Source organism: Myodes glareolus, chromosome 26 (genome assembly GCF_982192425.1).
Source record: "Myodes glareolus chromosome 26, mMyoGla1.1, whole genome shotgun sequence".
Taxonomy (NCBI): domain Eukaryota; kingdom Metazoa; phylum Chordata; class Mammalia; order Rodentia; family Cricetidae; genus Myodes; species Myodes glareolus.
In genome coordinates, this window is record NC_142051.1 from 13,786,466 (window position 1) to 13,800,170 (window position 13,705).

General features: G+C 36.8%; 1 protein-coding gene across 1 annotated transcript; it reads right to left on the reverse strand.

The window, feature by feature from the left end:
• Positions 1 to 593: 593 nt before the first annotated feature.
• Positions 594 to 1,532, reverse strand: LOC146889803 (olfactory receptor 6C1). Its single transcript, XM_085683330.2, has one exon. The coding sequence runs from the start codon at positions 1,530 to 1,532 to the stop codon at positions 594 to 596; it is 939 nt and encodes a 312-aa protein (XP_085539456.2).
• Positions 1,533 to 13,705: the final 12,173 nt, after the last annotated feature.

Sequence of the window (13,705 nt, forward strand, 5' to 3'; positions counted from 1 at the left end):
GTCTATGAAAAGTTTTAGCACTCAACAATTGATTATTCAATACGAAGTGGTCATCCTTGAAAGCATAGGTACAAATGACATTATACACATTAAGCAGGTTGTTCTTATGTGTTTAGAATTATCTGCATATATTATGTGAAAGAGGACATTAATTTGAAAGACAGAAAAGTGTAGTATATGGTTGAGTTTGGTGGGAGGATATGAAAGGAAGAAATTATGCAATAATTTTAAAATCTCAAAATCAAAAGTTTTAGGAACCACAAAGTGTCATTTTTAATGTTTAGTAAAAATATATGTAAATGTTTTTAAATATCTCTCCCATTTCTGGAATAATATTTTTATAACTGGCACTGTAATAAAATCCATAAAATTAATAATATTTAAAAAAATAACTATAATCCAATATTAGAAGAGAAAAATGTTAGAAATTTTGAGGAAAACAATTTCAGTAGGTTGAGTGAAAATTATATGAATAGTTAATAAACTGTTAGAAAAAAGAATAAACAAGGACTGAAGGTCATATTGATATAAGTAGGCCACTGGAATTTATGAATTGACCTTCAATGCGCCCCTCACTCACAGGCCACATCATTTCATGTACTTGTGAAAAACACCATCTTCTTTGCCATGTTCATAAAGGCTTGCTTAACTTGCTGATTCCTCAGGCTATAAATGAAGGGGTTTAGCATGGGGGCTACTGAAGTATTTAACACGGCAACTCCCTTGGTCAAAGATGCTCTATCTGATGCTGAGGGCTTAATGTACATAAAAATGCAGCTTCCATAAGAGATGGAGATGACAATCATGTGGGAAGAACATGTGGAAAAGGCCTTGGTCCTCTGACTAGCAGAAGGAATCTTCACAATGGTTCTGATTATATATGTGTAGGACAGAAATATTAATGTCAAAGTGAACATTAGGGTAAAGACAGCACAAAAAAATCCCATCTTCTCCAGGAAATTTGTATCTGAACAGGAAAGTTGTAGCAGAGGGAAATAATCACAAGTATAGTGATCAATGATATTGGACCCACAGTAATCAAGTTGTATGACCAACATGAGTGCAGGAAAGATGATCAGGAAAGAGACCATCCAGCAGACAAAGACAAGCATTGTGCAGACTTTGTGACTCATGATGGTCAGGTAATGCAGGGGCTTGCAGATGGCAACGTAGCGATCATAGGACATGGCAGCCAGAAGGTAAAATTCAGTGACTCCCAAAAGGATGAAGAAAAATAACTGAGCTATGCAGTTGTTGAAGGAAATGGTTTTATCCCCTGAGATTATGGTGCCCAAGAACTTGGGTATAGTGACAGTTGTGAAGGACACTTCCAATATAGAGAAATTCCTGAGGAAGAAATACATGGGTGTCTGGAGCTGGGAATCCACCAGGGTGAGTGTGATGATGGTCAAGTTCCCTGTGATGCTCAGTGTGTAGGTGATGAAGAGAAAGATGAAGATCACAACCTGGATCTTAGGATCATCTGATAACCCCAGAAGAATAAACTCTGTGGTTTCTGTATGGTTTCTCATTCTGCAGATACTTCTTTTTCTTCCACCAAATATAAAGGCAAAACCAGAAAAAAAGTAAGAATTGAGGATTAGTAAACATCACAACTAGGTTCTGTCTTACTGTTTAAGTAGTATGCTGTTTTCCACCTTTAAGAGCAATTTAAGAGCCGGGCAGTGGTGTCGCACGCCTTTAATCCCAGCACTCAGGAGGTGGAGGCAGGCAGATCTTCATGAATTTGAAGCCAACCATGTCTATAAAAGCTAGTTTCAGGATAGGCTCCAAAGCTACAGAAAAACCATGTCTTGAAAAAACAGAAACAAAAAACCGAAAGAGAGCTATTTAAAACCATTCAATACTAATGATTCTTTGATCAGAGAACAACTCCTCTTCAAGGTAGTTTGAAAGCAGTTTTGTATCCAACTGCGATGCAACAGACTCTCTTCTCAGTGAAAATAGAAATTATGAAAAATATTTTGTTGAGGATGTGGAGAGAAAAGTATGTTTTAGTAGTGATGCTGTCTTAGTACAACTAATGTGAGAACAGAATGGAGGTTCCCCAAATAAGATCTCTAGATTTAATATATAATCCGGTGGCCTTGTTCTAAGGTATATGTTAAATCAATGATATCAGAAAGAGGTTTTTAGCATTTGTAGAACGTGGGATGATCCTGCAGCTGATATCCATCCAGGAAATGTTAAGGATACCTAGTATTGATTCTGAACCACTTAATTGCCTGCAAACCAGTTAACTCTTATTGCTCCATCTCATCTTCTTATAAATATGCAATTTCTTCAACAGACAACTTTAAGTTAAAAGTGCTGATATATGTGAAACATTTCTAAATTATATATATACGCCGTTATGATTGTGACTATGTGTAGCACATTGTAAAGACACCCAAATCACCCTTTTCCCTTATTTTTTTATTTCTATGGCCTAGAAGCAATATTTTCTGTTCAAATACATAAAGTCTTGTATTCATTTGTACCAATGAACAGACTTCCACTTAGACTATGCTATCATTTTCCATCAATTCCCACATTACTTGATACAATTACTAAAGGACAGGGTTTTATTATCAAAGCTATTTTAATATGTTTTGTGCTCAGTGCAATTTTAGCTTAAAGGAAGGGTTTACCCAGTTAATACTGACTTAATCACTTGTTGGCATCATTCTCTTCTTCATGCTATACTGTGCAGCCTGTGTATTACTTAGGTTTTTATCATTGCATCATAAGGTGAGTTTTCTCAGTTATTTACTTTATGAGATATGTGTAAGCACAAGTTCTAAACTCTCTGTGTTGAAAAATTTTTTAAATAAAAAATATACAAGGGAATTTATAATACACACATATATTTAAATAAACTGTGAGATTTGACTTACTTTACTTCAGTGTCATTACTTTCGTGGATCTCAGTCTAATTTTCATTAAAATGATATTTCATTTATTAAACCTTTATCTTATATCATCACATAGTCAAGATCTGATTGCAATCTCTAGCTGAAGTTCCTGCAGCCATGTACTTAGGACTCTATTTAAAATGGCACTAAGATAAAATAATTACAGGTGACTCCATATATACAGCATACTTCTTGTAAGTCTTTTGAATGAATTCTTGTGATATAGTATATTTTTAATATGAAATAAATCCTTAATTGGCCACTGTCCGCGTGTGAGTCTATGAGGGCTATTATTACACTGGAAAAGCTGACTTTTACATATTGGTTTTTATTGTTTGATTCCCCGTATTCTGGAGTTCTTTGTGGGTCCTATTAAACAGTGTGTTTTAGTCTTTACACATAAATTTTAATTATTTAAATCACAGTGTGTGCAGTTTTAAGTATATCTAAAATAATCATAATACTGAAATTTCTAAATTCTTTGTTGATTTACTGCTCCTAAAACTATAAAAGTAACATCTGACATTTGAAGACACTATGAAACTCACTCTTGTCACTGTATTCTATAACCTTGATGTGTATCATTGTTGATGAATAAATGTACTTTTAGAATTAAAGATAAGTAAATACATTATTAGAACAGTAGTATTTTGGAAATGAAAAATCCACCAATGTATTGTATTTTATTCTCTTTTAAAGAGAATTTACTCTTCTTCTTATATGTACTTTGATTTTAACATTTTATGGGTAACAATGTAATTATTCACTTTCCCTTTATGGGTTAAAGCTCTGAAGGGATATGGGAAGGACTGTAAAAAATGTCTTAATAGGTGTCTCTAAATGCTAATCTCCTTCCCCCATCAACATTTCTGTACCAGTCTTCAAAAGCCAGAAAACCAGGCTTAAGGAAACCACAACATGACTTGTTTTAAGTAGGTGATCAAATATCCAGCTCTACAACTGCTTTAATATATTGCTATGTAAGAAAACATTTATGAAAACTCAATGGTTTGTATTCATTTGTCAATAAATGAGTGTGATACAAATTTTAAAAATTTGTAGATTCTTAGATCATTAAAATGTTTTAAGGATGTATTTTACTTGAGAATAAAGATTATTTCCAAACATTCAATTTATCTCTTTGAATTCAAAATATTAAATGGGTTAAATTATTTATTTATTTTTTTAAAGATGTGTATGTGTGTGTGTGTGTGTGTGTGTGTGTGTGTGTATACTTGAATGTATGCATGCATGTATTTGAGTGATCTGTTTACATGTGTGCCTGAATGCCAGAGAGGGCATTAGATCTCATTATAGGTGGTTGTGAGGCTCTGTGTGACCTCTGGGAACTGAATTTATGGGCTTTGGAAGAGAAACAAGTGTTGTTAACTGGTGAGGCATCTCCCTAGCCCAGGGTTAGGTTATTAACGTCTAATTTTTTTTCACCCATTTCATCCAGTTTACTTCTTACTTGCCTTCTAAAGAATCTGAGGTGAATTCCTTGAACAATTCAAAATAAAAATCAACAATGATAATATTTGTTCAGTATCATGATTATAATTTATCTTAGGGGTTTTGATTGGCATATCCTCAAATTGTGACCTTCCCAAGTCTCTAAAATGAAATAAATGACAGCAATGACCTTTTAAATAAACTAGGTAGTGAATGGGCAATTTATATAATACTCTTGGGGAGGAAACTGTGTTGAAGGATATAGTAGAGTTGAACGGTTAAGGGATGCTCTTTTGAGAGACATATTAGGGAGATTTACTAATTGTAATTTAGTTTTATTTGTGTGTTTGAATAATGTTAGTAATATTTCATGATGCCCTGAATGATTATTTTCTTCCCAAATAGACTGACTTTGAAAGGACAGGATTTTTCCTCAGCTTTTCTTACATTTATTGATTTTATTACCTCAATTGAACCTCATTGAATAGAAGTCATTAGAAAAATAACAGGGGACATCTACAAACATATTTTATTGATTGCATTGTCTTTATTCTCTACACATTGAAAAATCGAAGAGTTGTTTATAATTTTGATGAATGAAAGATAGGAAAGGGTAATATCCAGCTCAGCTTTAAATTTCAAATTGTATCAAAATACTCTCCTATATTAAGCTGAATAGATATGGATGAAGAAGGGATCTAAGATGATTGGGGGAAGGAAATGAATATGATCAAAACATTTAAATACCTAAGTATGTAAACAATGAAAATATTCTTGCGTCAGTATCCTCACTGCAGGGTCTAGATCATGCCACAGAATTCTTTTTAGGAATTTGGTTCATTTGGATTTAGCTGACTCCAAAGGAGAACTCACTGAGTGACTAGACTTATTTTTACTAAATACTCTTTTTACTATTTTCATATTTATTTTTGTTATTTTTCCAGGGAAATATGAATTGAATACATAATTTACTTTCAATAATAATGAATAGGAGCAATTTTCAGTATTAAAATTCATATATATGTGAGAAAACCAAAGGAAAAAGAGACTTATCAGGTCCCAATAACTTCAAAAATACTAGCACGAATATTTATGTGTTTTTGAAAATGAAAAAAGAAATTCTGATCCATTGATAATAATGTTGGTAGAGAAGCAAAAGGAACTGGAAAGGCTGAATTTCACATAAATGTTAGAAAAGCAATAATACTTCATGCAGGTTTATTCAGTTATAGATCAATATATTGTGCATTTCCTTAAGTATACTTCATTATAGTATTTTTCCAACTAAAGAATTTGGAAGAAGTATCTAATCTCACACTTTTAGTTCATTACATAGCCATATATAAAGAAAACACAGAAGAAAAATGAAATAAATTAATTTTAAGATTACATCATAAAACACTATTGGTTTCTGATTTAAGGTTTTATAAAGTTAGTTAACATCATGTGGCTTTTTCTTAAAATAGATTACTATTATTATTTTTTAATTTAAGTGAACCACTGAATTCATTTATAACTTTAAATGACATAATTTCTTTAAAATAAAATTCCTCTATTCAGAATACAGTTTAGATTTCAAGAATGCTTTTGAAAATTGAGATTTTATAATAATTGTGTTACAAAAGTTCTGCAGTAACTAGGCTCTGGGAAATACTGTCTTACTCATTTTCCTTTCATTTGAAATGAGTTCTTAATTTTGACAGTATATTAGTAGTAGTAACGGTTTATTAAAGGCATTATTGACAGTATTTCAGTAGTAGTAATGGTTTATTGACAATAATCAGTGGTAGCAATGGTTTATTAAAAGCATTATTTACTTCAGTGATTAGAAGCTTGTATAATTTATCACATTTAATTATTCTAACTTCTTTCTAAAATTTTATTCTTATTCTCAAATGAAGTGTTAGTGTCCAGATTTGGTAATTTTCATTAATTTATACAACTAGCAAATGTCAACTATCAATAGATTACCTACAATTGAACCATGTTTCTTCACAATAACACTGCATTACATCTTAAGTATGACAAAGTTGAACTCTGAATTGATGTTTGATTCTGAGAGACTTGCACTGTTTTCTTTTTCTTTATTTCCAGCTTACCTGTGATTTTCGCACTGCTTCTCAGAACTTCTGGAATAGTGAAAGCATCACCCATTGCTATTTCATCAACTGTCCCCTCCCCCAGGTGGAAATAGAAACAGTTCCAGGAGATGGTTTAAAATAATCCTGGTGTGTTAATATACTTTATGTCACATGGAGGACTAAGGTTTTATCCATTCACTCTGCAATTGGCTCAAGAGACCAACTTAAAATTGCCAGCAGAGGAATGTACACAAAGCACAAGGGAATAGCAAACATAATAACATTAGTAACAAAACTGGGCAAAGAAGCTTGGGGTGCAGTGTCCAGTGAGAGGGAGTTTACTAATAAAGAAGAAAATCATGCTGATTTTTCATGTAGCTTGAAATCTGCCCACCTTTATGAATTTTGATTACATTAGTACAGTGTATAATACTTCATATCATTTTCTATGCTCATCCAATTGCTCAGTGCTAATGAATTAATGTTATAATTTATGTGTCAAACATAATATTTGCACTATGTTCTTTGAGGAGGCTGTGACTATACTGTCACGCCAATGTTAGATTTTTTTAAGGTCCAATATTATTGTATAAGAATTTAGCAAATGCTATCCAAAACATTAAAATAGAACATGAATAGGAGTTTTTGATTGTTTTTTTGCTTGATTTTTATTTAATTTAATTTTTTGTTTTTTAAGATGATAATATAATTATATCATTTTCCCTAGCCCCTATAACTTTCCAAATCCAGCCCTGCTTGCTCTCTTTGAAATGTGTAGTCTCTTTCTTCATTAATGTTATTATATATATATATATATATATATGTGTGTGTGTGTGTGTGTGTGTGTGTGTGTGTGTGTGTATGGAAATATACATTTATATATTCCTAAATACATAAGAACAACCTCTTCAGTATGTTTGTATAATGCTACATGTTAGTATGTTTTCAGAAATGTCCATTTGGTATTGGATAAGCTCATTTGGTATTGGTGTGCTCTTCCTGGGGGAAGACTATTGCTCACAACCTTTTACTCATTTTTGTTTTCATTTTTATAACTGAAATAACAGTTTTATACAATATAGTCTGATCATAATTTCCACTCCCCAGACTCTTCTCAGATCCAGTCCCTCAACTCCAAGCCATCTTTCTCTCTCTTGTTTTCTTGCTTTTAAAATTATGTTATCATATTATTTACCACTGATCATTGAGCATTGGTTACTCATAAAGAATAGATAGTTAATGCTGATTTTTTACATAGTTATGAACATACATATTCCAAAATTTTTTAAGTCCTTTATAGAATAGTTAATATTATTTAGTATGTCTTATATTTTTGAAAAAAATTTAAAAGATTAATTTATTTTATTTTATATGTATGAATGTTATACCTGCATGTATATATATGGACCATGTGCTCAGGGAAGACAGAAGAAGGTGTTGGTTCCCCTGGAACTGGAGTTGGAACAGATGGTTGTGAGCTACTATGTGGGTGCTGGGAATTGAAATCAGGTCCTCTGCAAGAGCAACAAGTCCTCTTGACCCTTAAGCTATGTTGGCACATACACTTTAACAGTGAAGCATGCTTCATAATTTTAATTGATTTTTTAAAACAGATTTCATGTATTTTAAACAGATTCCCAAACTAAACCATGGTAATGCTGGGTACCTAAATACTGATGTTTGAGAACAATGGAAATTGAAAAGTTTTACTGGAAAAGGAAGTGAAACAATGGAAGACATGAGAAACATCAATGAAGGTAATTAAAATGACGAGAGTATGATAAATGTATGGGAATCTGCTACCTTGTAACCATTTAAAAAGTATAAATAACATAAAAACAAAAATTGAAGGGAGAAACTCCATATGACTGAGAAAACAAACAAACAAACAAAAAACCAAAACTGATCCCAGAAGCTATATGGAAATACCAGTTACAGAGTGAGCCATAGGGCAGACAGCATTGAGGTCAGGGTGGTGTGCAGCAGCCTGGAGAGCCCATGGAAACATGTCATCACTGAATAGGGCAGTAGAGAGAGTCAGAACTAGAGACACAACGGTGGTGACCCAGGGGTTGGGGAACATGTCTTTGCCTAGTCGTGCAACAGCTTGAAACTGATGAAGACTCAGTCCCAAACATGCTGACCATCCTGGTTCTGAGCAATAACAGGATGTCCAAGAAGAAGAAATATTCATTTTCTGGATTGGACCTCTTCCAAACACCTCTATGGTTCATTTGGCCCCTGGAGTCTTCTTTGGTATCCACGGTCCACTGCTTCAAGCAGTGTTGAAGGACAAGGCTCATGCGGATGTCTGTGGTACTACAGCAGCCAGGGACTGTGTTGATGTCTGTGAACTGTGTTACCACCGAAGGCCATGAATGTCCGTGGTCTGTGCTGCTGCCTGTGTTGATGTGAGCAGTATGCACTGCCACCAGAGGCCAAGTTGATGCCCTTGTCCTGTGCTGAGGGTTATGACGATGTCTGTGTCTCTTACTTTGGCCGAGGATCATATTGAGTCCATGGTGTGTACTGCCACCAGGGACCATGCTGAGGTCTGTGGTACATGCTTCTCCTGACCATGAAACTCAAGGAAGCTACTTTTGCCATGGTTTTGATGGTTGGAGACTCACAGCTGAGAAAGAGGTATTTAGAAGACTTCTGTGAGAGCCCTCACCCTACCCCATCCTCCCCTATAACAGCCTAGACAGAAAATGATCAAAGACACCTCTTAAAAATTGTGATAAGGATTCTGAAGTGTAGTTCTCTGCAACTATGGTTCTGATGGGAGGTTGAGTGGGGAAGGATCCTATTTTCTGTAAATGGTTGGCCACCTGGACTTTGACAATGTGAGTATATTCTTTATCATCATTCATCTATGCCCCAACAATGCTTAAGCATGCATGGGTAGCCTGTTTATGGTGGTTCTCCAGTTGTTCCTATCCTGGGCAGCTCTAGATGCTTGCATTATTGTCATACCCAATGTTGCACAGTCTTCCTTTATGTTGTCTATCCAACTCTTTGGGGGCCTTCCTCTTTGTTTATCCCATGCACTTCTCCAAGCAGTGCTATCTTCAGGTATCTGTCGTCGTTCATTCTCAAAACATGACTGAAGTATCTCAAGAGCCTTTGCTGTATCCTGCAGTTTATTTCCTTTTCTAGACAGAGATGTTTCTCAATGTCATCGTTGTGCAGCTCATCTTTTTGGGTGATGCCTGGAATCCTCCTGAAACTTGCCATTTCAAACACATTAAGCTGATGTTCTGAGGAGCACTTCCTTGTCCAGGTTTCAGAGCTGTAAAGAAGGCAGCTCAGGACAAGTGTCTCATATTCTTGTAATTTTGTTATTGTTGTTATGTCTCTTCCTGACCAAACCTTTCCGTGTGCCTGGAGGGCAGCCCTCGCTATCCCTATCTGCCTCTTGATGCCTCTCACTCACTTTTCAGTCCCCCAGCGGGTCTCCCTCCTTCTCCAATCCTCATTATAAGCAGTCAGGGCTGATGGCACACATACGAAATCCTTCACCTTACAGCACTTTGGCCATTTCTGAAGTACCTTAATTTCCTGCATTAGCTGTTCTTCCTCATAAGATAAACTATTCTCTGCACTAGAGCTTCTTGTGATCCAGTTGCCCTCACTCCCCCTGACCAGCAGGGGAACTTCCTTGTGGTCTGTAATTGACAAGGATGTTTGTGTTCTTTCTGGCTGGTGGGTCTCCACAGGAGTAGAGGTATAAAAGGTTGCTGGGTAAAATAAAGCTTGCTGTTCTTCCACCTGAAAAAAAGCCTCTGTGTCTCAATCCTGGCACTTGGCTATCTAGGCTGCACTGGCTGTGGCAGAGCTGAGGCTGTCTTCCCTATTTTTTGACTCAGAGGTTATTGCTATCTGGTTTTTTTTGCCCAAAAGCATGCAGACTTTGGTGCTAGCCTTTGTCCTGCACCAGATTCCAAAGTTCATCCTGGTACCCCTTACTCTTCCTTTTGGTCCCTATATGACTCCTTCCCTGATCCTATGAACCAGTGAGTTTCCTCCTCTTGTATTTCTTCTAGTATTTCTTTAGCCATGGCGACCTCCTGTCTTACTTGCACTTTATCAGTAAGCAGGCACCATAGCTAAATGGTAGATATAGGGAAGCTATTGGCACCATCCTTTTGCAGTCATTTCTGCAAGTCTCTTTTCATCTGTTCCCAATCAGGATGTTCAAACCTCCACCATGTCAAAAACCATGGGCTTGCTGTGGTTATAGTCTTAAGAAAATCCTCTATAGTTCTCTGATTGACCATGGTTCCTTGTTGTTCTAACAATTTAGATATCTGATATATCAGGTCTCTCTTACTGCTTGTGGATCCCCTTTTACCCCAATCCGTCCTTACCGGCCTAAGACAACCCCGTCCTTTACCCCTTCTTTCTCAGATCTTGGTGGGACCTCCAGTTGCCTTGCCAGCATGGCAACTGTAGTTCTCTGAGTGAGAGACGTCAGGATTAACACACAGCACAAATTCAGATTCTAAAGGAAAGCCTTTATTCCACTTTCTCACACAGTAAATATAACCCTCAACAGAGGTGACTGATCTAGAAAAAGCAGAAAGGTCATCACCGAAACTCACATGGCTTAGGGGTAATCATCCTTAAAAACATTGCTGAGAAGAACAGATTGTTCCTGTTTTGTTCCTGTTTCAAAACAAAAAACCACAAGAGTGCAAAACAAATCAAGTAGGGGTACAAAGGCCTGTTCTCAAGGGATGCAGCACAATCCCTTTGAAATCAGTATGGCAGTTTCTTACAAAATTGGGATACAACCTACTTCATGATCAAGCAATACCACTCTTGGCCGTATACCCAAAAGATGCTCAATTATACTACAAAGGAATTTGTTCAACTATGTTTATAGCAGCATTATTTGTAATAGCCTGAAAGACCCCCGCCTGGCTTAGCTGCTGTAATGCCCTTTTATAAGCAAGGCTTGAACTAAGAACTAGGGGCTCATACTAAGGTCTTGGGACTCATAATAAGGTCACAGATGATATTGTCAAGTCTGTATAAACAGGATGCCTGTGGTTAGACACCAGGAGTTATGCCACCCGCATGAGAAAAATCAAGGGGGAGGAACAGAAGGTCCCCAAGCTGCCAGGCACCCAGCGGAGAGCCAACACCCTGTCTCAGGTATGACCTCATGGCCTCATTAAAATTGACCAATGAGACCCCTGTAACTAGGCATCTGCTTCTGTATGCCTGCTTCTGCCTACCTCAACCCCATATAATCTGCCCCAAAACCAAGCCCGGGGCGCTCAGTCCTCGACGTGACTGCAGCACCCACAGGCCCTGTGTGAACAATAAAAATTGCCTCTTGCTCTTGCATCCAGTGGCTCGGACTTGGTTCTTGGGCGAGGGTCTCCAAGTGTTGAAGACACCCTCTGGGGGTCTTTCTCTATCTCATGATCAAGCAATACCACTCTTGGCCGTATTCCCAAAAGATACTCAATTATACTACATAGGAATTTGTTCAACTGTGTTCATAGCAGCATTATTTGTAATAGCCAGAACCTGGAAACAACCTAGGCAACCCTCATCTTAAGAATGGATAATGAAAATGTGATACATTTACACATTAGAGTACTACTCAGCAATAAAAGATCATGCCATCTTAAATTTTGCATGCAAATGGATGGGATGAGAAAACACTATTCTGAGTGAGATAATCCAGACCCCAAAGGATGAATAGGGTATGTATTCACTGATAAGTGGATACTGGTTTTAAACAAAGAATATTGAGCCCATAGTTCGTGATCCTAGAGAATCTAAATAATAAGGTGAACCCTAAAAATATAGAGAGAGCCACCTGTAAAGTGGAAACAGACAAAATTGGGAGTATGTGGGTGGGGGAGAATTGAGGGTGGAAGGTGAAAAGGAGGGAAGAGGAGAACTTGAGGGAATTGAATAGTTAAGAAGAAGGAAGGATGGAAACGAGAGCAAAGGAAGAGATAGCTTGATTGAGGGAGCCATTATAGGGTTAGCAAGAAACTTGACTGTAGGGAAATTCCTAGGAATCCACAAGGATGACCCCAGCTAAGACCCTAAACAATAGAAGGGGGGTCCTGATCTTGACTTGCCTTATTGTCAGACTGATGAATATCTTAAATATCACCACAGAACCTTCATCCAGCAACTGATTTAAACAGAGGCAGAGACTTGTGTTGGAACACTGGACTGAACTCCTGAAGTCCAGTTTAAATGTGGGAGGAGCGAGAATATGAGCAAAGGGGTCAAGTCCATGAAGGGTACACCTACTAAAATACCAGAATTTATTCCTGCTGTATGTACTGACATTTTGGGGACCTATTCTCTTTAGATGATACCACGCTCAGCCTATATTTAGTAGGGAAGGCCGTGGAACTTCCCCAAAGCAATGTGCCTTACCCTCTCTAAGGATTGGATGGGGTATAGGGTGGGAGGATATATGGAGGGAATGGGAAGAGGGGAGGTCATGGGAACTTTTATTGGTGTATATAGTGAAGAAGATAGTTTGTTTTCTTTAAAAAAGTAAAAAACTTAAAAAATAAGAAAACCCACTTCTCTGGAAACTTCATTTTATGTATGTATGTGTGTGTGTGTGTGTGTGTGTGTGTGTGTGTGTAAGACATTTTAATGGAGTCTCTACACAAAGGGGAAGAGAATGACCATCTAGACATCTTGTTCTACCAAGTAAGACCTGTGGTACTTACTGGGAATGGCTTGAAACTTGAGTCATTGGCCAAAATGATTCCATAGACCTCTCCAACATTTAAGGCTATTGCCAAGGCTATTGGTTACCCTTTACAACCTGACAGTAACTCCCTATTGCTGAAGATATTACTTACTTAATCGAGCATGGAGGAATTGAACTAGTGTTCACATAGACACTTCGTCGTTACTGACTAGAGTTCATTGCACTGGAAAGTACTATGAACACTGTTAGAGAAGAAACGTAACCTCATTATGTCCCAGATGCAAACCCTGTGATAAAGCAGCAGCCTCCCTTCAAGATACACTGGTGAAATAGTGGCAAACATATTGTGGGAGTAGCAAAACACCCCTTTTGTATTTAAAGCCTACTCTATGAGATGGAACACACAACTGACATTGTTAATGAGGCCAACATGAGACATGATAGGTCATGGGCCCCAAGGGAATCCTTACTACAATTATTCTGCTAACTGAACACATCCACCAAACGACCCCTTATGACAAACCTATAAATCAGTGAATTGCTTAACTCCCGTA